At 37.5% G+C, this 24,825-nt stretch overlaps 2 protein-coding genes across 4 annotated transcripts; one reads left to right on the plus strand and one right to left on the minus strand.

Annotated features, from left to right (window-relative positions):
* The first annotated feature begins 13,688 nt into the window (after window positions 1-13,688).
* Window positions 13,689-18,246, plus strand: LOC117622168 (zinc finger protein CONSTANS-LIKE 9-like). 3 transcript variants are annotated; one of them, XM_034352746.1, is made up of 6 exons: window positions 13,689-13,926; window positions 14,769-15,484; window positions 15,623-15,850; window positions 16,636-16,940; window positions 17,279-17,414; window positions 17,531-18,246. In XM_034352746.1, the coding sequence occupies exons 2-5, from the start codon at window positions 14,897-14,899 to the stop codon at window positions 17,412-17,414; spliced, it is 1,257 nt and encodes a 418-aa protein (XP_034208637.1). In that variant the 5' UTR covers window positions 13,689-13,926; window positions 14,769-14,896; the 3' UTR covers window positions 17,531-18,246. The 3 variants fall into 3 exon arrangements, with proteins under 3 accessions (XP_034208637.1, XP_034208638.1, XP_034208639.1); XM_034352748.1 differs by having other exon boundaries at window positions 13,698-13,926; window positions 17,557-18,246; XM_034352747.1 differs by having other exon boundaries at window positions 13,697-13,926; window positions 17,279-18,246.
* A 387-nt stretch (window positions 18,247-18,633) lies between these two features.
* On the minus strand, window positions 18,634-21,729 carry LOC117623625 (RRP15-like protein). The gene is made up of 8 exons (XM_034354680.1): window positions 21,049-21,729; window positions 20,855-20,956; window positions 20,668-20,749; window positions 20,521-20,540; window positions 20,340-20,400; window positions 19,465-19,544; window positions 19,037-19,144; window positions 18,634-18,886 (listed from the first exon to the last, which is right to left on the minus strand). The coding sequence occupies exons 1-8, from the start codon at window positions 21,493-21,495 to the stop codon at window positions 18,827-18,829; spliced, it is 960 nt and encodes a 319-aa protein (XP_034210571.1). The 5' UTR covers window positions 21,496-21,729; the 3' UTR covers window positions 18,634-18,826.
* Window positions 21,730-24,825: the final 3,096 nt, after the last annotated feature.

Below are 24,825 nucleotides of genomic sequence, written 5' to 3' on the forward strand. Positions count from 1 at the left end.
CAACATTCACAAGAGTTCAAGGATTCGGTGTTGGATCCTTGAGTTATAGATAGTTGAATTCTGGGAGATAGACGCCTATTGAACTTCAAGCACTTAGGAGGGGCGAAATTCTATCTTTAGGACATTGCAAATCCGCAAGCCTCTATCTTCAATAAAATTCAATGTTCTGCACTTAATTTCTACTTACACATTTATGCAAGTTTGTATTTTTGTTTCTGTCTACACTTATTGCTTCGTGTATTAATATAGTGATCAATATTATAAATCATTACTGATTTTTTCCTAACAAGTTGTTTGCAAATTGTTTGATGTTTGAGGCTCTATGTTGTTTCACTGCATGACAGAATTCCCTAGAAAAAAAAAAAATATACTAGTATATATGTTGCTAACAAGATCTGCGTTCTCAAGGATTAATGTATGAATGGATGTTGCTTGCTTCTTTATCAAATCGACTTCCTCATGAAAGGTTGGATCTCATACGCTTGTAAGATACAAGAGAGGTATTGCACTTTTCTCAACAAAATATTTAAACGTACAAGTGCATTTGCGTGGTATTTTGTAGTAATCCTCTTCAGAATTTAGAGAGAATACTAGCTAATTTCACAGAGAGGAGAAACCATAGAAAAGCAGAACGCAGTGATGACTTTGATTGCACACTATTCTTGAAATTACTATATGAACCTGTCACAACTCCTTGTGGTTATGGGCATTCTTTTTGTCATTCATGCCTATTTCAGTCAATGGATCGAGGTGATTGTTTTGCTGTTACTGATTCTATTTAATCTTCTAATCCCTTTTTTGTCCTTTACTTTTGTTAATTTTCCTAGGTAACGAATGTCCTTTGTGCCCAACAGTTCTTTTCATTAGTCCTTAGAACATGTGCAATAATATTTTGGCTTCAATGTTGAAATGGTCCCTGTGTTTTACCTTATCGGCTAATTTAGTTCTTGTGTTATTAATTTAGCCAATTTAGTTCCTGTGTTTGTATCTGTTAACAAATTTGATCCTTTACGTCAAAATTATGTTAAAACCTAAAAAAAGAACATTTAAAATTAATTTAAAAATTTGTAATTAATTATAAAGATTTAAACTCAAATAATAATAATGCTAAAATGATTAAAACCCACACAACCTCAACCTCCAATGGTCTCGATTCCTGTAGAAAAAAAAAAGGGTTCTTAGTAGAATTGATGCCTACTCTTTTCTTGCTGCAAATTTTCTTCTATTTTATGTTTAAGATTTTCTCATACTCTACCCTTGATCTCTCTCTCCTCTCCGATCCATTGGTTGAATGTCGTTGGCTTTTGCTGCAGCCAAGATGATCAATTGGCGGTAGAGCCGTCAAGCTTACGGTGACCAGCTATGATGATCTTCAAGATTTGTTAGAGAGAGAGAGAGAGGTTGTAGTTTAGGTGGGGTTGGAATGGTGGTGAGGGTGGCTATGGTTTTGGAGTTGGAGTGGTGCTGGTGAGGGTGGCTGGGTTTGGGAGGTGGTTGAGGCGTGTGCGCGAAATTGGGAAAGGTGAAATTTAAAAGAAATATATTCCATTTTCAGTTTGAATTTAAAATTTTATAATCAATTATAGCTTTTTTTTATAATTAATTTTATATTTTTAAAGGAATGGATCACATTGACTAATATATACAAACACAATGACCAAATTGGCCAAATTGATTACACATGGACTAAATTGACCTATGAGATAAAACACAGGGACCATTTTAACATTTAAGCCTAATATTTATAGGTTTGTCAGCATGATATGTGCTTTCTAATTTTTTGTGCTTAATTAGTGTTATAGCTTTCAGAGTTTACCAAGATTGTTTGCTTCAATTCTGTGGTCTACCTTCAATATCTTCGTTTCGTTTTTACCAGTGTGACACTTCCCAGAGGAATTTGCCGAAAGGAAGTTGGAGAATGATACAATGACAAACTTTGGTGTTGATTTGATGTCACTCTTTGTAATGGATGTTGTCCTCCCATTTCAGAAGTTTCCGCTACACATTTTTTAACCTCTCGGTATAGACTTATGGTAAGTTAATTGGTTAGCAGTTTATATTTTTGACAGATGACATTCATAAAATATTTAAACGTACAAGTGCATTTGCTGCAAAAGAACTATGTTGACATACTTATCTGGCAAGTTTTGTATACCTACTTGGTACATTCCTGCAGTCCATGTGATCCATTTCCCGTTGAGAGCAGTCTGAGGGAACAGTTGCACAATCTTACCTGGACATATTTATTCCGTAGACTGGTATGGTTTTGATCACATGACTACATCATTGAGGACTCAAACCTTCTACAAAACCACAAATAAGAAAATTCCAGGTGTTAATATCATTGAGGATCTGCAGCCTTTTCCACCATCGAAATGAAATTAAAACTTCAGCAAAAGGACAGCGGAAAGTCTCGCTCTTTAGACATCAAACTGGTGTAGACCAATTTCAGGCAAAACAAATCAAGAGCGTTTACACCGCGTTTCGCTAAGGTAAAAACTTCTTCTTGTTCTAAACTAGTAATGGGAAACCAAACTAAGCTTCAGATTCTCTTTTACAGGTGAAAAACGAAGCATGGTGGTTGGTCCTTGGGAACACCTCAACATGGGAATTATGAGAGTATCTTTCTCTGATCACTTGGTTACTCACATGGAGTTGACCATCAGCTCCTAATACTCTCCAGGTACTATGTGGCTTTTTCTTGCTTTGCTTGCTAACATTTGTTTTACCGTGCTTTACAGGCGATGAAATTGACTTTAATTTCAGATTGTTATCCGGGCTTCGAGCAAGAGCACTTTATTTCACAACTTATTGAACGGCATGCAGTAACCAAAGCAGGATATATTATCAGTAGATGCATTGGACCTTAAGGTGTATATTTATACATAGTTTTAAAAAAGTTATCTATACATTGGACCTTAGGTTTAAAATATTCGAATATATGACTATACTCTTTAAATATATCGCAGTCACGGCTATTTCGCTTCTCTATAAGTGCTTCCAAGCATCGAAGGCTTGGTATTGAGCCTCTCTATCAACTCAAGCTTCAAATTATTATTTTTTACTCAATGTTGGTCGAGGCAGAGCCTTCGTCCTCCGGGTTCGGCACCTACGTTCCTGGTGACGTGGACGACTACATTTCGGTGAGTGTGGTTTCTCTTGTTTGGCTGCTGAGAAAATGTGGGGAAACCAGGAAGAAATTGAGTATTATATATAGGCGTACACATGTTGGTTGGTCTAGTCTTATCAACATCTGGCTTTCTGGTTGTTATTCTGACTAGAGAGTTGTAGTGTGATGGCGAGCTAGGGGAGATCTCTGATTCCAAACATATATGTTAATATTGACTTTATGGATGGAGCTATTATAGGCTTTGTTCTTCTCAGCATGAAAATTTGTGCTGATTTTTGTGAAAAGTTGTACGTGAAATGGCTGAAGAACCACAGGAATCAAACACCACCTGTCACCTGCCCTCCCTCTTAAGACATTATTGATAATAAATAAAGCCCCATAAATAAATGTAACATAAAACAAGGAACAAGATTCTATCATATATTGTTGGGAGTTCCATTTCATCCAATTTTGGCTGTTTGAACATAAAAAATCACTTAGGGAAAATTGAGCGGCATTGAATGCATATCTTTTATGATCATTTTGTCTCCATTAACAACACAAAATTACAATAAATGTAATTTTTTAAGATTAAAATAAAATTCATATGAGTATAATTGGAAAATTAAACAACTTTGTTTTACATTCTTAAGCAAACCAAATATGAGAAAAGAAATAAAGTGGTATTTCCTGGTTACTTTCTTAGCAATACCAAACATGGGAAAGAGATATTTCATTTCTCATCCCTTAGAAAAAAAAAAACATGGAAAATTATTTCCCAAAAAAAAAAAAAATTCATGAACCAAATGAGGCCTTAAGTTACAACAGATTTTTATTTTGTGCTAGGTAATGCACGAAAAGCTTTCTAGATGCAAGAATTGTTATAGTTTAAGTATACCCCTTATAAATCGGAAGGGAGATATTGAATTGGAATGAGTACAATCTAAATTCTTTAGGTCCTGTTTGGTTCACAAAACATATTTCAGGGAAAATCACTTCTCATGTTATTTTTCAAGGGATGGAAAATGGAGATTCTTTTTTCATTTTTGGTAATCCTCGGAAAGTAACCAAGAAATACCACTTTATTTCCTTTCACATGTTTGGTTTGTGTAAGAATGTAAAACTGTTGAGGCCCAAAAAATCCAAGGCTGGGCCCAAATATATTTCTAGCCCAATACGACATATAACTTGGGAAGAAACCCAACTTTGATACTGTAAGAACCCAAAACAAAATATCAAAAAAAGAAAGAAATATCTAGAAAGGTAAGGAAAATATCTTTTAGCAAAATGACCAAATTGCCCTCGCATATTTTAATGGGGGAAAATTTGACTTTTTGATCGAGAAAGAATTTGGGAATTTCGCTTACGCCATTGCGTAGAGCGCGGCGAAAGGAGTTCGTAGACACGGAGTAGGCCCGAATCGGAGCCGTAACGAAGAAGTTATGGTCTAAAAACCGCGAAGGGTAAAATGGTAATTTGGCCAAAAAGTCAGATTTTATACCCCCTCTCTCTCTTCTCCCCGTCACTTTCTCTCTCCTCCCTCTCTCTCCTTCGCGCGATTTGGGGTCGTGCGACCCTTCGCCTTCCAAGGGACGGCCCGGCCACCACAGGCCGAGCCGATCTCCGCCGTTGGTACCTACGGGTCCACCTTCGTGTCGTCGTCACAACCTGACCGATCTCAACCCCGGGGATGCCCTGAGTTGGCCGGAAAACCATGTTTTCCGACGGAGGTTCCTGCAAAGCCACCGGAACTTCCAGCTCGAAATTCTTCTTCGTTTCCCCACCAAATCGATCGAGTAAGGTATGGTTTCTCATCTATTTTTCGTGCTCTAGCTGATGGGTATATGGGCTTCGATCGATTTTAGCGATAAGAGGTTCGATTTTCGACTTGAAGTTTGGCCGAAACTTCGGCCCTTCGAAACTACGGTTTCTGGTCACTTTTTTGGGGTGGTCCAAGAACAAAAGTGACTCCAAATGGGGTGTTTTACCTAGGGTAGGAGTTTGGAGTCTTGGTTCCGAGATTTTTCGGCCACTCGGTATCGCTTTGGACACCCAAAGCTGCCCGCGCGTGCTGGAGCGCGTGTGCGAGGGTAATGGTATAATTATGTGCAGATTTGTGACCCTCGTGTCGTCACGAGCGTGTGGAATTTCGCGGATCTCGATTCGAAGTCCGTTTGAGCCCCGAACGGATTTTCCATATCGCGCGATAAGTGAGTGCTGTGTCGTTAAATAGTCGGATCGAGCTGAATTTCGGATATGTCGGTGTACGTGATTTCAGAATCGTGTAGGATTCGACGGATTGCGAATCGGAGTCCCGGATACTCCAGAATCGCGAACCCTGGGGCTAGGGTTAGGGTTTTAAGAGATAACGCGATTTTGGCCGATCCGACCGTCCGATTCGGACCAAATTCGCAGAATATGGTTCCCGCTGTATGAGAAACCTTCAGGGAAGCCCAGATTGGCCATCGGAGGCCGTGGACCCGCGGGGTCCCGGGTCGGCCGGTCGGATAGCTTATCGCTTCAGTAAGCGTCGGGTCTTCCAAATCTGGCCTAAGAGTCTAAAAAGCTAAGGTGGGCATAGGAGTAACCTGAAACGAGTGAACGTATTTCTAGGAGCCGGGGGCAGGGTGTTTAGTTGAAATTCTTTTTATTCAGCAGTTTATTAATTTAATCTTTATGGATAATCAGGCATCAGGGCCGCCGATGCAGGAAGCTTCAAAGGGTCAAATTAGCTTGGACCATCTGTGAGTGGACCTTCTTTCATAAATCAGATTTCATGAATGAATTGATGTGCTTTTATATGAATTGATGTGCTTTTATATAAAATAGATTTTATAAATGATTTTATATAAATGAGTTTTATATTTGAGTTTATTTGAGTAAGTTTCTTCATTCAGTCTTTGAGTAAGTTTTAATACGATTTTGAATATGAGCAGTACAGTAATAATTCTATAAGTCGGTGCTGCTTATTTACCAGTTACAGAAACAGAGTTTGAGTTTTGAATCAGTTAAGACCGCAGCACGACTTGAGTTTTACAGTTATTATTCAGATATTTCTTTTTACAAGGACTTTATTTTAAAACCACCTCGTACCCGTTTTTCTTTATGGTGATTACCCAGAGTCGGACCGATGTCTACGGACATCCAGTCTGATTATAGTTCAGTCAGTGCACTTGACTTGCCTCACGAGTTTCGGGGACGCTCGGACCGTGAGTGCCAGGATTTGCGGCTCGGCAGACTTTGGTGTCCCGAGACCTGCCAGGATTGCGGCTCGGCTGACTTTATGTCCCCGAGACCTGCCAGGATTGCGGATCAGGCTGACTACGGTCCCCTGCATCCTGCCAGAGCGACTCGAGTTGACTTGGTGTCATCGAGGAATCTGCCGGCGGGACAGGCTGATCATAGTCCCCTGATTTCGCCAGTTTGCGGCTCGGGTAAGTCTGTGTGACGCCCGAGACCTGCCAGGGAATTGACGGAAATGACAGGGGTACATACCGGTGGTATTTTCAAAGGATTCTGAGTTTCTTTATTAAATGTTGATTTTCAGCTATTATAAATCAGTTTTTCTGATTTTTCGGATATAGATCCCTTTATATTTGTTCAGTTATGAAAGATCTGAGTACAGAGTTTTTATACGCGTTGGATTTCAGTACTTTTATGAAAGCTTTGAATTCAGTGGTTTGTATGAAACTTTCAAGTTTGACTATGACTGATATAGAATGCCTTGAATTGACTACGCGTGATATAATAAGTAAGTATTCAGTTTTATTTAGCTAAATTTATTTTACCATGGGGGATATTATGTTTATGAGAATTGTTTTGAAGAACATTATTGTTGCTTTGGTCCACTCACATTTTCAACCTGTTTTTCGCCCCCAGGCCGTAGAAGGACGCGGGATCCACCACCGGGCCAATCATAGTTTCCGCGCCAAGGTAAAGTTTTGCAGAATCCTTGCAACCTTGAAAACCCTAGAAAATGCTCTGATATCATGTTGAACATAAGGAACTGAGGTTGGAATCTGTTTGTTGACTTAGTCTGGCTGTTGGTAGGGTTTCTGAGATTGTTTGACAGGTGAAAAGTTTTGGGGTTGGTCAAAATACAGGGGAGACTCTGCCGAATTTTCGGCAGAAGTCTAAGGAAAATTTAAAGAAAAATTGAAGTAAGAAGGGTAAAAAGGTCATTTGTGCCCGACATTCGCCAGGTGTCGGACACGCACAGGACTTGGCTCGAATTCCAAAGTGGAAATTGGGTCGGGTCCTGTCGATACACAAGAGTTCGTCATATATTCTTGCACACGTGCCACGCCAAGCAAATAAGCAACACGCCACGCTACAAGCTTAAGTAGGCCCAAGCCACACGAATCTCTGGGGCTTGTTGAACGGGTTGTGGTATGGATGGTTACGAGTATTTGATAAGACCATCTATTTCCTTAGGTTTTGTAGGAGAATTAGATTTAAAAATGGCTTATTACTTTACTTTTCTGATTTTAACTTTTCTACGTTCTTAGAAGGTTTTTAAGGGAAAATCAACTTTTCGGAGGAATTTTAGTGCAAGGCTAATTGGAGATGAAAGCTAACATCTTGAAGTTAAATCTATGATTTTTCTAGAATTTTCTACTGAGCCAATTGGTACAGTATTACAAGTAAATTTAGCCCACATGCAGACAGGACAGTTTCGTACATGTTACGTGAATGTAAAGAAACGAAAGCCTTCCCGAATTTTTCAAGTTGCATGCTATATATGGTTGGAAAGATAAGACATTTATCTTTCTAAAATATATTTTTATTGATTTTTCTAGAAGGCTGATGATCCCCAAATCGTGTGACAATTGGGCTGAGCTGTATTTCCTTGTGGAGTTAGGAATTGTGATTTTTACTTTCCTATTTGGATTCCTTGTTTACCAAGACTTCTTGGACGACTTTTCAGACAATTTTAGGGTTTAGAACTCCGATATAAGTCATATAAAAGGCCAGCCAAGGCCCCGCAAAACAGGCATTCACGTCCTAAGGAGATAAACCTTGCAAGAGGAGAAAGCTGCCAACGAGTTCTTTCTTTTCCTTCCTTCTTTTAATTTTCAGTTCTTATGTATTTATTTTTGATTTCATCCAAGAACATGAGTAACTAATTTCTTGTTAGTTAGGGCTTAATCTTGAAGCCCTAAACATGATTTCAATTTTATAAACAAGTTTGAATGGATTTTCAGTTTCTACAAGCGTGATGATTTCGGTTTCTCTATGTTATGTGAATTCTGATATTTTGTTTCTTTGAGTAGCTAACTTAGAAGCATGTATTGGAATTAAATTGTTGTAGAACATAGGTCAATTGCCATATTGAATGTGTTCTTGTTTGCAACGAATAATTGGGTTAAGAACTAGTTATGAGAAATCGATTCTTGAATTCCTAATAACAAATGCCATGTTTTAGGTTTTTTGTGACACTCATATTCTCTTTGATCTTAATGGATTCTTGATTGTTAATTTGAGTAAATGCCATACTAGATTTCAATTAAGAATACATGTATTGATGTAAATGCCATACACTTTACATACACTTAAGAGAGAATCATACAACTCGAGTCAAATGCCATGATCTTGTTGTGAGTGTCGTCATCATATGCTTGCTAGAAATTGATTATCTATTGTTGTTTATGGATTGATTGATTGTTTGGAGGTGGATAGTAAGTCCTAGCTATTGTTCTTGATTGATTTTAAACCAATTTCTCTTAAACTCTAATTTAAATTCTGTTTTGTTTTCTTTTCCTTATTTTGTTTTATTCACAAAATGAAATCAAAACCCCCCTTGGTGTTGGCGTGTGTGTGGAAGTCCTTGTGGTTTCAATCTTTATTTTGTTTTCGTGTTTAATTGTATTTTAGTTTTCATTGTGTGACATTGATAAACATCATTTTAGATCACAATCTCTGTGGGATCGACCCTTGCTTGCTTACTATATTATCATTTGATTTATGCACTTACAAGGTTTTAATATTGTTGTTAAAATTACCAACAGTATTTATGAGACCTATTGATGCGCTGAGAAATTGAAGTTTTGGGCTGCTTAGGAGCCTCAAAACTCAAACCCATTTCTTGAGCCCAAATATATGGATAAGCATAAAGAAGAGAAAATAGCCCAATACTCTAGGAAATTAGCCCATTCCCTTAATGGGTTAACCCATCACCTTAGAATGGCCCAAATGACCTATACAATATCTGAAAGTCTCCAGCACATGGCTGGAAACAAAACAACTACAAAAGCCAAAGGTTACCTATGTATGCAGGCTGCTGGGAATCTCCAGCACATGGCCAAAGACAAATCCCAAAAAAATCAATGGATACTTGAGCAAAACACCTTTTAGACCACTGCCATTACCCACTCATTTCTCCTACCAACTCTTGCCATGAAATAAGGGAGGAAAGAAGGCGAGATAGTAGCCAAAAATAGGAGTTTAACATTGAAGTAGCTGCGGGAAGGCCTTAGGCTCCCAAAAATCTTGTCTTTATGTTTTTGGATAGAGGAAGGTTTCATAAAATAGGTTGAATCGAAGGAAGAGAAGAGAAATGGAGGAGAAGACTTAGTAAAATTGGAGATAACCAACTAGGATTTTCTTGGGAAAAATGAGCTTCTAGCACCTATAAAAGGGATGCACCTTCTACCCAACAAAACAACTCAAAAAAGGGCAAGCAACCCACATCCTGAGAGCAAGCTTCATCTCTCATCCCTTAAACCTATGCAATTTCGAGCCTCATTTCTCTATCTTCTCCCATTTTCTCCTCTGGTAAATCATTCCAGGGCTTGACAGAGCTTTCGTCAAGCTGCCGGAAACTACTCAACACACCCATTGTTATTCCCTCATCTCTCTTTCTCTCTCTCTTCAACAAACCCTCTTGGAATCTCTTCCCCCTTGCCTTAAAAACTCTGTTTCTCATAGGAAAGCGCAGCTCTTTCTCTCTCTCATGCTAAACTCATGAATGTTCAGCTTCCATACCACAAGCTATTCATGCCAAGCCAAGAATTTATCTGTAAGTGACTGTTGCTTTTTGTAGGTGAAGATAACCAGGGTGCTTCCTAATGCTTCACTACCCTTTCGAAGCATTCTTGGGGTTTGATTCTCGAACTCAGACACTGGGGGTAATTTCACTCATTTGGTCCTTACAGTAGTCCAGCCCATTTGTAGCTTTCGGAACGAAAAAACCCCTACAAAAATAAAGTTTGTTTAATTTTCTAATTCTACTCATATGAAATCAAATAAAAAAAGAATGCATTTAATGCTATATTGTAATTTTAAATTGTTAATGGGAATGTTAGCTCCCAAACTTTCTCATGAGGAGGAAAACTAAAATTCAAAGGGGGAGGAGGGCTTCACTTTCCCCCTACTTACACATGTGCAAGGCAACGATTTCTCATGATTGGAGTTACCAAACATGAGAAAGCAATTGATTTCTCATCCCCAAGCCTCATTTCCAATGAACCAAATGAGGCCTTAGAGCAGTTCCACCGGTCCCTTTTGCCAAAGGGCGCTGCCTTGAAAAAAATGCCCACACCAAGCACAAATGGTTCGAGTAGCAGTGGGCCCTACCCAAGCCTGGGCGAGCCCAAAGGCAAGATTTGCATTGGTTGTTACCTGGGCAAGCTGACCTCATGATTATGTCATTGTGACGTTAGCGGCCAATTTAAATACCAAAATTTTAAATTTAAAAATACAAAGAAATTCAAAACCTTTTTTTATAAATACCTAACCATGTTTTTCACTTCTCATACCAAAACTCCATATAAATTCCTCTCCTCATATCTCATGTGAATAGTTGTTGACATGGCAATAGGTGGCAATGCATCAAAAAATTACTAAGGCATGTATTATTTGTGTGAACAGTAATTGCCCCTTGCCTTCCCTTGTCTTTTGAGCATGACAAATGAGTGGAAGTGCTCTTAATAAAAAAGAGATATTGTTTTAGACTAAAATAAAATAAAAATTTTATGTGAAAATCAAGTTTTGGAAGTGAGACTTTTTTTAAGAGCAAAAATAATATTTTTACTACCTTTTTCTCTATCAGATTTTTTTTTTTTTTTTGGCTGGATCTGTCAGAATTTTGGTGGTGCAAAGTCGACTAGATATTTCTAAAAATACAAATTGACAGTTAATCTGTCTTGGCAGCTTACTAAAAGCTACAAGATATTTTCTTGGTCTATCTCAGAAATATCTTGGTTGATTAGTCAATGGCTCTCCACCTGTTTCAATCTGTAGTTGCCTCAGTGGACCATTTACTCTTATTTGATGGGAAATTCTATTTACGGGTCACTACAAAGTGCCTTGGGCAGAGATCTTTTCAAGGATCTAGTTGAAATTTCCACTTTGCCAAATCCCAAACTGCAGGATTTTTGTTCTTTTTTCTTTTTTCCATTGGATAACTCATAACTGTCAACGAGCCCCATCTTCATTTTCCCTCAATACTGTTCGTGCATGACAAAAATATATTTGTTTTCATTCGCTTTTTCACAAAATAAAATAGTAAATTTGAGTTTTGTGTTAAAGATTAGCATGTAATTGCTAATCGGATCTAGTTCAATAGAAAATGACTTTGATTTGCAGGTGAGTGATTTTATGTTCGAATCTTCATAACACTTTAATAATGTATGTGAGAAAAACTTTTATCCCCTTTATATCTTTTTTTATTATTTTTTTATTTTTTAAAGTTATGGAATGTGAATTTAGGTCAACTGTTTTATTTTCTCTTTGCTAGACTTCAATGCCATGCTGGCTGTCTTTTGACCTTTATCTATGGCATGACTGGGAGATAGTCCAGGGAGGGAGGAAGGGAAGGGAAGGGAAGGGAAGGGAAGGAGGATATTATCCTATTATGGGGGACCACGTGGCAGGAGGTGAGGGAGTCAATTAAGCAAGAGGAAGGGTAGTTGGGTAAATATCCCAACATAATATTAAGATAGGAAAAAGGGTAGCACTTTTTGTGAAAGTGGGGTTGAATCTCACAGGTCCTTTCTTTGTCCATTCAAGTGGGCTTTTGATTACGTACACAAAGCCATTTTCACAGCCTTATCTGTCCACATAGTATATTGCTTCATAGCATCTCTCCTTCCTTCATCATATCCTTCTATACTCTCCTCCTCCTCCACTATGCATTATTATTACTCAACTTCCTAAACACTGCCATCTGCCATTTTTCTTGTTGCTTCCAACTTCTTTGGGATTTGCCCATTTGTAAGAAAACAATTGGGGATGAGAAGACGAAAGCTAATAGATGCATGCTCTCTTCAATTTCCATCTTTATATTAATCAATTGATAATGACGGACAACTCTAATTCAACCATTATATACGTGAGATTTGAATATCATTAATAGTCAGAAATGATTCATAATCTTAGAAAATTTTCATAACGTCATATCGAGAAAAGGATATATAATTTACACACCAAGTTATATAAACCCACAAATAACCTTAAGAGTACCATCCAATTCATCATGTACGACTTGTTTCTTGAGATTTTTTTTTAAAACTATAATTAGCATGTTTAATATGCAATACATGGCAAGCAATGTGATAGTGATGCACCAAAGTTATGGTACAAGTAAAAGTGTATTATTTGTAGGGTATTTTTGTGGGTTCTTATATTATGTCATGGAGTTATGACGGGATGATAATCATTATCCACCTATTATTGTTGAATGCCATATGAGACTTTATTTTCACTTTTTGAGAGTCTTGTTGGTGCCATGTTGCCTCATCGACACTCATTGAGGTTTCTAGAGCTTTAAGGATCGGATTTATGGGATGTTAGCATTAAGAGAGTACGAAAGAAAAGTACCCATTTGGATATGGGATTGGATGGGCGCCTATCAAATGGATACCTTAAAAGGAAAAGAAAAAAAAGAGATGAAAAAAATAAACATAAACAAAGAAAACATCAAAAGCAAACGATAAACAAAAAATTAAGACCAAAGGAAAAACCAAAAACAAAAGACTATGGAGGGACAGATGTAAAAGAAGGGATTGGGACACATGACAAACCACTTAATGAGAATTAGGCCACATATTTTTTTTATAATGAGGAATTAGGCCACATATTTTTTTTATAATGAGGAATTAGGCCAATAGATTTTTTATATGATGAGGAATTAGGCAATGGATTTTATTTTGTTTTAGATGAGGAATTAGGCAATAGATTTGTTGTTTTCTTTTTTATGAGGAATTAGGCAATATATTTTTTTTATAAACAGGAAATAGGCAATAGATTTTGATTTAATTTAATTTTAGATGAGGAATTAGGCAATAGATTTTCATTTTTTATTTTCTTTTTAATGAGGAATTAGGCCAATAGATTGGAAAGACCATGTGGATGTACCTTTTAACAGCTTCACCTTATTTCTATTCCCAAATGGAAAAAAATAATGTCAAAAATAGAAAACAGAGAATCAGAGAGATATGAGAGTAGCTTGCAAAATTTAATATGATTTATAATGATGGACATGGAGGGACCTGGAAAAGGGAAAGGCCTAACTTTTCCTTTCACTGGGAAAAGGACATGGACCCACATAAGTAATGCACTTTTTATCAACTTTGCTGAAGTCACCATCTTTGGCCTCTGACAAAAAACATTATGCTTATGCTCACACCCACCCCTCAACCCAAACCATATCCAGTCTTTCTATCTTTTCCATCTCACATAGAAATTTTTGGAAAAAACCTCCTATCCTAGGGTTCCTTTGCCCTGTAGAGTTTTTATTAAATCTCCAACTCTTAATTAGTGAGTTAAAAGAAAAATCGAAAGCTGTCTACCGATCTTATCCTCCCTCTCATGCCACGGTAAAGTTTCCTGAATGCACTCTGTGTCTGTTAAATTTTCTGTTGCTACTTTTCAGGCTTATTTCTAGTTCAAAGCTTTTCTGGGTTCTGTAATAGATTTCTTCTGAGTTTTTCCTATGTTGGTGGGTCTGTTGATATGCTAGACATGGCGAGAGATTGGTCCTTAAATTACCCTTTTCTTCATTTTGGTTCCATGAGAAGTATGAAGCTAATCTTTGTGATTTAGTCCTTCAATTCTGTTTTCTTTTTGTGGGGCTGGAAACTTGTTATTCTGTTCGCTAAAAAGCTCATCTCTTTTGTTTCTGGGTGATGCAAAGTTGTCAAATTTGTTCACTTTTTTTTACTTGCTGCTTTCATTTCTTTGTTTTCCAATATCTGCAAATTTTGTTTGTTTTATTTTTTCGATGAAAATTTCTTTGCTTATCTTTATTACTAAAAATAAACTTATTTGTGAAGCTGTTTTTTGAAATCATGTTTTTTGTTTCCTTCACATAATTTTTTTTTGTGTTATCATTTCATATGCTGAAGCTGAAATAATTTTGGATCCTTATTCACTGTGTTTGGCAAAATCATTTTTCTTTTTTTAAATTCATTTTCAAGTTTTCAGATTAGTACTCGAACCATCTCTTAGACGAGAAAAAGTTGATCTGGAAAGTTTTATGCGCGGCCATGAGGTCTAGAATTGACATAGTAACCTCCTTGTTTCAATTTCAATAGGAAACAGGAAAAAGAACATTTTTGTTGTTTAAATTTCCTTTTCCACAAAAAACTTATTCGTCTTCTTCCTCTAAGATATTTTGACAGTAATAATACTGAATATCTCTCTATGACGTTGTTTGAAGGTTGCACTAAGACACACTCAGCAGAATTGTGGTCTTTCTGAAAAGCTGGTTTCAGTTAGATTGATAAATTGTTTGGACAAAACTGGACAAGTTTTGATTAGAAGAGGAGAGAAAGAGTCAGTCGAAACATGGGTTACATATGCGATTTTTGTGGGGATCAAAGGTCCATGGTGTATTGCCGGTCTGATGCGGCGTGCTTATGTTTATCATGTGACCGAAATGTCCACTCTGCAAATGCCCTGTCTAGGCGTCATTCAAGAACACTTCTTTGTGAAAGATGCAATTCACAACCCGCATTAGTAAGATGCACAGAAGAAAGAGTGTCTCTTTGTCAGAATTGTGATTGGATGGGTCATGGAACATCTACCTCAGCTTCAGCACATAAGAGGCAAACGCTCAATTGTTACTCTGGCTGCCCATCAGCTTCTGAACTGTCTTCTATCTGGTCATTCGTTTTAGATTTACCTGCTGCAGGCGAATCTGCTTGCGAGCAGGAAATGGGATTGATGAGCATCGCAGAGAACAGCACTGGAAGTGCTTGGAGCCCTCCAGAAAGTAACACTAAACAAAATGCATCTGGTATAGTTGAAGTGAATGGTGTACGTTCCGTTGATAAGTCCGGTGTTCTTGTTGGTTCCTCTTCGGTGCCTGAACTTAACCCTGCTACTCATGTTGTTGGCCAGCAGGCCGGATCTGAAAATGCAACCTTGCCTAAGGTAATTATGAGTCTCAAAATTATTATCTTAATGCAACATTGGCTATAAAAAAAATTCTTCTCTAAGTCTGTGTGTGATTTGTTCTAAGTTTGATAGTGTTTTCATCAATGACCTTTATTTCATGTTATTAATATACAGTTATTCTGTCATGGGACCAAAGGTCCTGCAATCCCTGAAGATGATGACCTTTATGATGATTTCGATATGGATGAAATGGATTTGAATCTTGAAAATTATGAAGAATTATTTGGTGTATCTCTGAATCACTCTGAAGAGCTTTTTAAGAATGGTGGGATTGATAGCTTGTTTGGGGCAAAGAACATGTCCAGGGGTAATTCCAATTATCAGGATGTGGGTGCTGCTGAGGTAATTTCATCTCATTTTTATTGCTTTATGTTACTTGGACTTTCTTGAACTGCTTTTGTTTATTGCTTAGGCCCTTGTCCTGAACTTTGTTACTGTATAACTGGAAATTGCTCTCTTATGTAGCTAGAAAACTAACTATGCCATATTACTTTGAAATAATCAACTACAGAACTACATTATGTCAAACAAAAAATAGTGATTATTGGTAGAGTCCATTGATGTTTCTAATTCTCACAGCAGCCTCATTACGTATGCTATTTTTTTATCTGCAGAACTTTGGACTGGCTTAAGTATAAAGTATGTGTGGCTTTTCCATTAGTAAAGTAGGCTTTTTACCATTTTTTAAATGTGTATGTGAGTATACTGGAGAAGAAGTGTAATTCTTTAGTCTGAACAAAGCCATACTGTCAGTTGCTCTTCCAACTGATGCCGGAAAATGCATTTGGAAAACTATTGTATCAATAATGGTTTGATGAAATGAGGAAAAATAATCTTGTGATGGCAGTTGGAATTTACTATTAGAAATCATTTCATCAAACTATTGTTTATTGTACTTGTCAAAAGAGAAAAAGTGTATTTTTAAACTAGTCGTGTATAAAATGAGTGCTTTGGCTACCAAAGTTTTGTCTTTTAAGGCAAGTGGCCATACTAAACTTTGTTGTTTTTTCCTTCTTTCCTTTTTTTATTAATAAATACTTCCTACTGTTGAACTGTTGTTATTAAAGCATGTCTAAAATGGAGTTTATGAAATGTACTTGTGGTTAACTATTAGTGCTTTTTTCCAGGGGTCTTCAGTTGGACTGGTAAATGCTTTACAGCCAGCATGCAGTAATGCTGCATCTGCTGATTCTGTAATGAGTACGAAAACTGACCCAATTATTTGTTTTCCGGCAAAACAAGCACAATCAAACCTTTCATTTTCGGGTGTTACTGGAGAGAGTAGTGCTGGAGATTGTCAAGACTGTGGGGCTTCCTCAATGCTTCTCATGGGAGAGCCGCCATGGTGTCCTCCATGCCCTGAGAGTTCCATGCAATCAGCTAACCGTAGTAATGCTGTTATGCGTTACAAGGAAAAGAAGAAGGCACGCAAGTAAGTGTACTTCCAGAAGTTAGATATATTAATGTGCAAGCATGCACATACACACACTATATGCCCGTGTGTAATGATTCTTTATTCATTTATTACCAAGTTGCATTGTTTTTCTAGTCTCTTTGTATGACCACTACCCGGGGTAGACTTGTATGTTTGTTTCTAATTATTTCCCATTTATGGTAGATTGAATGATACAGTGTATCTTGATTTTCTTCTGCACTCTCCTCTGGCTGAAGTCGTTGCACTTTCACAGAATTCTTATCTGGTCATGAAATACTTTTGCTTGCTGTTCTGTCTTTTAAACATCTGTTTTTTTTGGTTTGTCTTTTCAATAGGTTTGACAAAAGGGTGAGGTATGCTTCTCGCAAAGCAAGGGCTGATGTAAGAAAGCGTGTGAAAGGGCGCTTCATTAAAGCTGGTGAAGCTTATGATTATGACCCCTTGAACCAGGCCAGAACCAGAAGCTACTGAGTACAATTTTTAACTATGTTTTATAAAGCAAAAGAAACACTTGCCTGTTTGATTGGAAAGACTTACTTATTGTCACTTAATAATGAATGAAATTAATGCGTCTTTTCCTTGTGCAGTGATAAGCTGTATGATTGTATCACAGGGCCTTGGTTTCCATCGGGAGAAGAGGGTTGATGCAAAAAGCCAGGTTCTGGTGCTTCACTAATGAAGTGGAGGAGCAGATTTCTGACTCCACATCACCATAACAGATTGACAGATAATGACATTATCCGGATCGCAAAAGCCTGCCCTGTCCTTTAAGCTATGAGCTTTCCTCACCTGTTCTGTTTCTCTGGGCAAAGTTCATCTGTTCAATCATTCTCCAGGGAGGATTCATGTTGGTCTTCCAGCCATAATATGCTTCGTGTTGATTATCTCAGTTATTATATTTTTGTCCTGCTGGTCTGATGACCTCTATAAAAAATGCCTGCCATGACATCTTGGGTGGCCAAACTTGTAATTGCCTTGTCAGTAGAATAGCCTGCAATTATTTCCTTCGCTTTTTCTGTTCATTTGACATGCACAGGATCTGTATGTATGCCAGTTGAGTGTTATGAGATCTGACCTAAAACCATTGTTGGGCAGACTTTAAACTTGAAGTTGTAAATTGCAGTTTCTTTTTTGTGGACCTGGTTACACAGGAACAGAGGATGGTTACTCATGCAGTTAGGGGAGAATAGTTTGTAATATCTTTATACCAATAGGGGAGGGGGTGTTATTTGTTTTTGTTGCCATCAATGTAAAAGGTTTTTTCAATTGGAATACAGTTCACCTTGTAACTCTAGTGGTTATAGCTGCTTTATTGTCGGGATCCAGATCCTCTGTTTTGTTTTTTCTGTGTCATTACATGCTTGATCCGGATCCCTGATCAAATATACTAGAAATTGTCAATTTTGCGTTTTGCTAAGGTTGTAGGCCACAGATGCCTAGGACATGATAATTTTTCATCATCCAGCTCTATGACTGACAGGCTTACTAGTCTCGATTGTTACAAAGGTCGATGCTACCACATCGAGCCCGTTGTTGTATCCAAGAGCCCAACCCTTAGACCAGGTGTGATGGTAGAAATGCCTAAAAATGTGTAAAATTAAAATACCGATTCGCTGTTCCTGTAAGTTGCTGGGCCAAAAAATTCTAAAGGTAAAAGGTAAACTAGCACAAATGAAAAGAAGCCAGAAAAAGAAACTGAAACAGGAGAAGAGAGTGATCATGTACATACTTTGGCCATCGCATCTTGAAGCAGTGATTCATAACAATTAATAAAAATGGAAAACAAAATTCCTATGCAGTAGCAACAAGGAAAACATATTAAGTGGACAAAAATTCCGCCTAACAAACAATAGGCATGTAGCTGTTTGAGCAGTTCCACAGCATTAATCATCATCAGAACTATCTTCAGATACTCTTCCAATGTCATCTCCCACAACTGTGTCCTGTACATAGATTGCAGAGCAAATGTCACTGGAAACAATAATACCTAATAGATGCCCATGCACCCTTAGTGTGTGTGTGAGGGAGAGAGAGAGAGAGAGAGAGCCCTTGACAAGAGTAACATTTAACAAGATGCGATTAAAGATCCTTACCGGCATCTTATCCCAGTCCTTCAACTTGGAATTTGTGAGCATGTAATTATCTTGTAATGGAGCCCAGGCAGGCCCTTCACCATCCACCGGGCCTTTAGATGTATGAGACTGCATGTTAAATCATTCTCATATATAAAACCCACAAGAAAGATGATTGAAAAATATATTGGCAATTTGGCACTACCGAAGATGTTTGCATCTTAGTTTAGGTCTACCATCACAATTTCACAGAACCATGGGGTAGGAATATAATTATATTTCAGATTATTCCACCAAACAAATTACGGAGCAACAATATATGATGGTTAAAATATTTGAATGTAAGAAACAAGAATGTCTACAAGCATTCCTTCCACCTGTAAGAAACGTCAAGATGCTAAAAAGCTGTGGCATAATGCAAGAAACTGATAAAGGAAAAAGGAACCAACCTTTGCAGAAGCACTAGCACCTCGGGAGGACGTTTTGCCCAACTCTGAAAAGAAGGCTTCTTTTCTCCGCTTTTTTATCACTGGAAACATTTAGACAACAATGACTAGATTAAACACACAAGTGGAACCAAGGTTTCCACATTATAAACTCAAACATAGCCACTGACTAGCAAAACATGTGTTCAACGAGTCTCCCAAACAAATATGGGACTAATCAACTTGTCCCAAAATGGGACTAAGATGCATGGGAATAAGGAAATATTTCATATACAAAAATGATGATAAGCTAGATTCATGCCATCCTAGTTTCAAGGCTTGTAGGTACATATGACAAGGCATTGCAATTTTTGTCTCAGGTGAGATAAGTCAAAAGATGGACATGATGACATGGCACTTCAAAATAAGCAGAACATAACTTGCCATAATATGGATTATTTACAGATGTTGAGTGCTTATGGTGATTTTGTGTGCACCTGGTATCCTGAATTCAAACCAACATTTTTAAAGGCAACCAAGATATGAGAAACAATAGAATACCTCAAGAAAAAGTAACAAATCCGACAATGATATGAAGTATGAGATGTGTTTGTGTGTGGGTGTGTGGGTGTGTGTGTGTGTGTGTGTGTGTGTGTGTGTGTGCGTGTGAGAGAGAGAGAGAGGGATGGGAGGGGGGTCGAGGAGAAAAGTTTATATTGATATGATGACAAGTATGCTTCCAATCTCACATTAGACTGTAATACCAACATATTACTTTCAATTTCAGTTAAAAATTTAAAACCAACTTAAGTCCATAGTTGATATCTGAAAACCTAACAACGTAAACTGGCAAGAAGAATGAGGGTTCTCAAATTGTAGCTGCAGTACTAAAAGCACACCTTTTGCATCTTTAAACTTGGAAGGATTCAGTCCTTTCTGAGCATTTTGTGCCTTGTTGACCTGCATTAGACACCAATAGGAACTCACGATTCAATGTGGCAGCAGAATACAATCTTATCAAAACAAAATTTAAGTTTTGAAAACAAGCAAACAAGATTAGATTCTCATAAAGCAACTTACAGCATTGAACAACTTGACCACTGAGCGTCCAGCATTGCACATGGTAAATGTGAACTAAGTCAGTATGAGAAAGAAATTTGATAATGCCCATAAGAGAAATAACCTCTGATCACATATATCTTAACCAAGCGGATAAAAATGGGGTACCTCCTTTCGTAGCAACACCAATTAGAAACTTTTCATGCGAGTCCAAATAGTTGGCAGGCTTCACATGCCCCTTTTCTATTACCTATTAAATTAAAAGGAACTAACAATTAAGCATTAAACCATAAACATACAGTTGCAGATACATTCATACACATTACAATAAAAACATATTGAAGATATGAATTACCAATTGTTTTTCCTTCTTAGCCTCACCCTTGACGTTGCGCTCATTCTCCTCTTCAGCAAGCTTCTCTGCAACAAGTTTCTTTTGCCCCGACAACACCGGCCCCTGCGAAGCACTCGAAAGTTCGTTACTTTAAACACACACAAAAATCCCAAAACCTAAACAATTAGACATTAGAGTTCAATTCTATTACTCACCAATACATCTTCAGGAACAGTCTTCTTTATTATACTCCTGAATGCCAACCTAAACGCATTGCTACCCTCCGTAAATCTCATGATTCCGGGCAGAATCTCACCGTGCTCCTCATCATCTGAGAACCCATTATCCACATTCCTTTCACTGTGGTCGTCACCTTTCTCTGCTTCTTCTCCTGAAGAAGACCCACCAATCAGCTCGTCCTCATTGTTGCCCAAAGGTGTAGCGTTGTCTTGTTCGGACTCGTCCTCTGAATTGTAGTCTCGGGCTCGTTTCCGATACAGTTTCTGCATTTTCTTGTCAATCTTCTTAGGCTTCATGGCTCTAATGCCTTCCGCTGACTGTAACATCTTTGCTTTCTTCTTAGCCTTGGAGCCCTTCTTCTTCCCAATTTTCCTCTTCCTTGGTTCTCTAGCTGCTTCTGCCATATGGGTTTCTTCGGCCATGGCTTTTTGTGCTTCAAACCGAATCAAGGTTTAATCTTTTGGCTGCTGCTAATGGGGGAGAGTTCAAAATTTGATTGCTTGTGACAATTAATTGCAGAGCCTCAGAGACTTTTGGACAAGGAATGAAAACCGGAAACGATGGAGATAGTGCTAGGGTTTTACCTGGCCGGTTGGGCTGCAAAGAGTAAAAGCTTTGCTAGGTTAGCGAGGTTTTACGAAAAAACCCCTTTCTTTCTTTCTTCTTCTTTTTTCACCAAAATATCTGTAGAAATCCTTATTTATCAATTTAAAAATAAAAAAGGCTGTCACAAGTTTAAAAACAATTGAAAAATATACTTTTCTTTTTGGTAATTAGTGACAAATAGCGATAATTATGGTAGGCATACAAGACAGCACAAGTGTGACGTATTTTAAGAAAGAAGGTTTAAGTATTTTTTATTTTTTATTATTAATTTTCAGTCTACTTGGATGCTACGTCAACACAAAAATTGAGATTCACTATTAAGTTGGGGTATCAGTCAAACGGGTCTATAAAAATTGAGTATGAATTTTTATTAACTCCATAATTTGGAGATAAACTGTAGTTGATCCAAATAAGCAGTGGCAGACGCACGTTGGGACAAGACGGGTCACACGACCCTTTGGGATGCCGAAAATCTAGTCGTGGACTCCACCGGCGACCCCTTGGCCGTTATCTAAGCAACCCCTTGTGTGCATGATGTTGATCCAAATAAGCAGTGGCAGACGCACGTTGGGACAACGGGTCACACGACCCTTTTGGATGCCGAAAATCTAGTCGTGGACTCAACCGGCGACCCCTTGGCCGTTATCTAAGCAACCCCTTGTATGCATGATGCTCAATGAAAGTCCCTTGTTGGCTTGCCTTGTGCTGTTCTCTAAACTTCTTCTAGACGCATCTGCTCTACTCTGGTAGCACCACGACTTGATTTTATTTATTTTTGGTTGTAGAGGCAGCCAAGATGATGATGTTGGTGATTTTGCCTAGTTTATGCCTCATTTTAGTTGAAACTCACCGTTTCACTAGTTGTAGGTTTTTTTAAAATGTATGTGCCATGTATAAGTATGGCCCAAAGTTTTATTAATAACTTGTATGTCTTCTTAAAAAGTCTGGGCCAAATGTTTATTAATAAAACCCCTTTAACCTTTTAGTCCATACTCAGTGATATATTTAACTAATATATTAATACAATAATAATTTCTAAGAATTAATAAATCTATTATTTTAATTTTGGTATAGGTGTCGTACTTATATCATAATTTTTGGAGAATTGAATAAATGTCTTATCTTTATGCTTTTTAGTGTTATTTTTTATTTTTTATTTAAAAAATTTCAACATTTTTACACTGTAACCCTTTGAACTCAGAATCTTGAATCTGCCACTGCAAATAAGTATTAGAAAACTGAGGAAAAAGACCAGAATTTAAGAAAAGTATGCATTTGTTGCGTGTCACTCTGTCTAACATTTTTCTTTTTCTTTTGATACGGTCATTTTTAACTATTATATTTTTAGTTACGAACGAGATGGAAAAGAAGGAAATATTCAATTTGTAGTAATCAATATAAAGATTAATGCTCAATGCTCGTGTCATGCCACTCTCTCAGCTTAAGTGCTCAAACACTATTACCAATGCTAACCTTTGACACTTGGATTTAGTGGTCATATATTAGTCATGGATGTAAATATGAAATGCTCTGCCTATGCAGTTAGGGCCTAACTAATAGAACTTATTAGGAAAATGTGTTTCAACCATATCTTACTCTTAGAATAAATCAACATCTTTGTCAATGAAGTCTAATTTAGTAAAAAAAGACCTTGATTTGTATATCAGTGGTCTCAATTTCGAATTCCCGAGACACCTTAGCTCGTGTGCGTATGTGAGTAACCCCTCATTTAGACTATCACATATATATATATATATATATATATATATATATATATATAAAGACTTGGGATATAACCTTCTTAAAGATCTCCCCTTATGTTATCTTTGTTAAACTTTAAAGAGACCGGTCAACGGTCCACTATTAGCACCAATGTTATTATCCCTAATTTAATCACTTACAAATCTCAGTAGGTGTGGGGTTTTCTCATAAAAGGCATCGGTGATATTAGTAATGGAACTATTTATTATATGTTATATTTTATTTAGTCAAGTTTCCGAAGTGGAACTTACATTCTTCAACACACCCCTTTATGTGGGACCACCACTTAGTGTGCCACACATAGAGCCAAGTCTACATCGGAATTAAACATTAAACCCAACATGTGAGCACTGCGTATTGGGTAAGGGATAAGAGTAAACATTCAAGCCTAACATGTGAACACCACATGTTGGGTAAGGGTAAAGTCCCAGTCAATCAACTTGCTTTGATACCATGTTAAATTTCAAAGAGACGGACCATCAATCCACTACTAGCAACATCGATATTGTCCCCAACTTAACCACCTACAAAGCCTAGTATGTATGGGGTTTTATCACAAAAGGTTCGGGTGATATTAGTAGTGAAACCATTTATTATAGGTTGTATTTTATTTAGTTAAGTTTTCAATGCGGGACTTATACATGGCACCATGTTATTCGTAATGGGTATTTGAGCCCTTGTTTGAATTCATACAATGAGTTTCAGCTCTCTTATCAAAAAGAAAAATTTAGGAAACATCTAGGAGTTTCTAAGTATAAGGAGATAGAGAGTAGTTCTAACCACATTAGAGTGAACTAGTGTTTGGGCCAAAATTTTGCGCACCCAGCCCAAACGCTACAGAGCCCACAATAACAAAGACAACAACGTTGGGCCCAAGAAGTCTGGACTCTGAAAATAAACATGAACCAAAGGTCCAAAATCCAACAAAATCCCGGCCCAGAACCTATCTCAGACTTGGGCTTCGAAGAAACTAAATTGGGCTTGGCATGATTAAAGTAAAAAGTAGAAACCTAAAAGGAAACAAACCCACGTGATTGTTTTTCTCTGACTTAGAAAAGTCAAACAAAATCAACTAGGTTGATAAGAAAGTTGACAGAGGCAGGCAGAAAGAAAAGGACATCTCTAAAATCTCTACCACTACAAAGATCAAAACCCTTTTATATATTTAGAGATATTGTTTCTACTCCAAAGAAAGCACCATCTTTCAAGGGATACACAGGCTAAAGTTCTCAAAAAAAAATATAAGCAGGAAAACAGGGAGTTGTCCAAACCGGAAAAGGGGCAGTTGGAATTAAAGAGGGGTTAGGTTCTCTTTCAAAAAAAAATAGAGAAGTGATTGGTCTTAAAAAGAACTGACTATCGAAAGCCTATCTGCCAGAAATTAA

The sequence above is a fragment of the Prunus dulcis genome, chromosome 3 (assembly GCF_902201215.1).
Source record: "Prunus dulcis chromosome 3, ALMONDv2, whole genome shotgun sequence".
Classification (NCBI taxonomy): Eukaryota; Viridiplantae; Streptophyta; class Magnoliopsida; order Rosales; family Rosaceae; genus Prunus; species Prunus dulcis.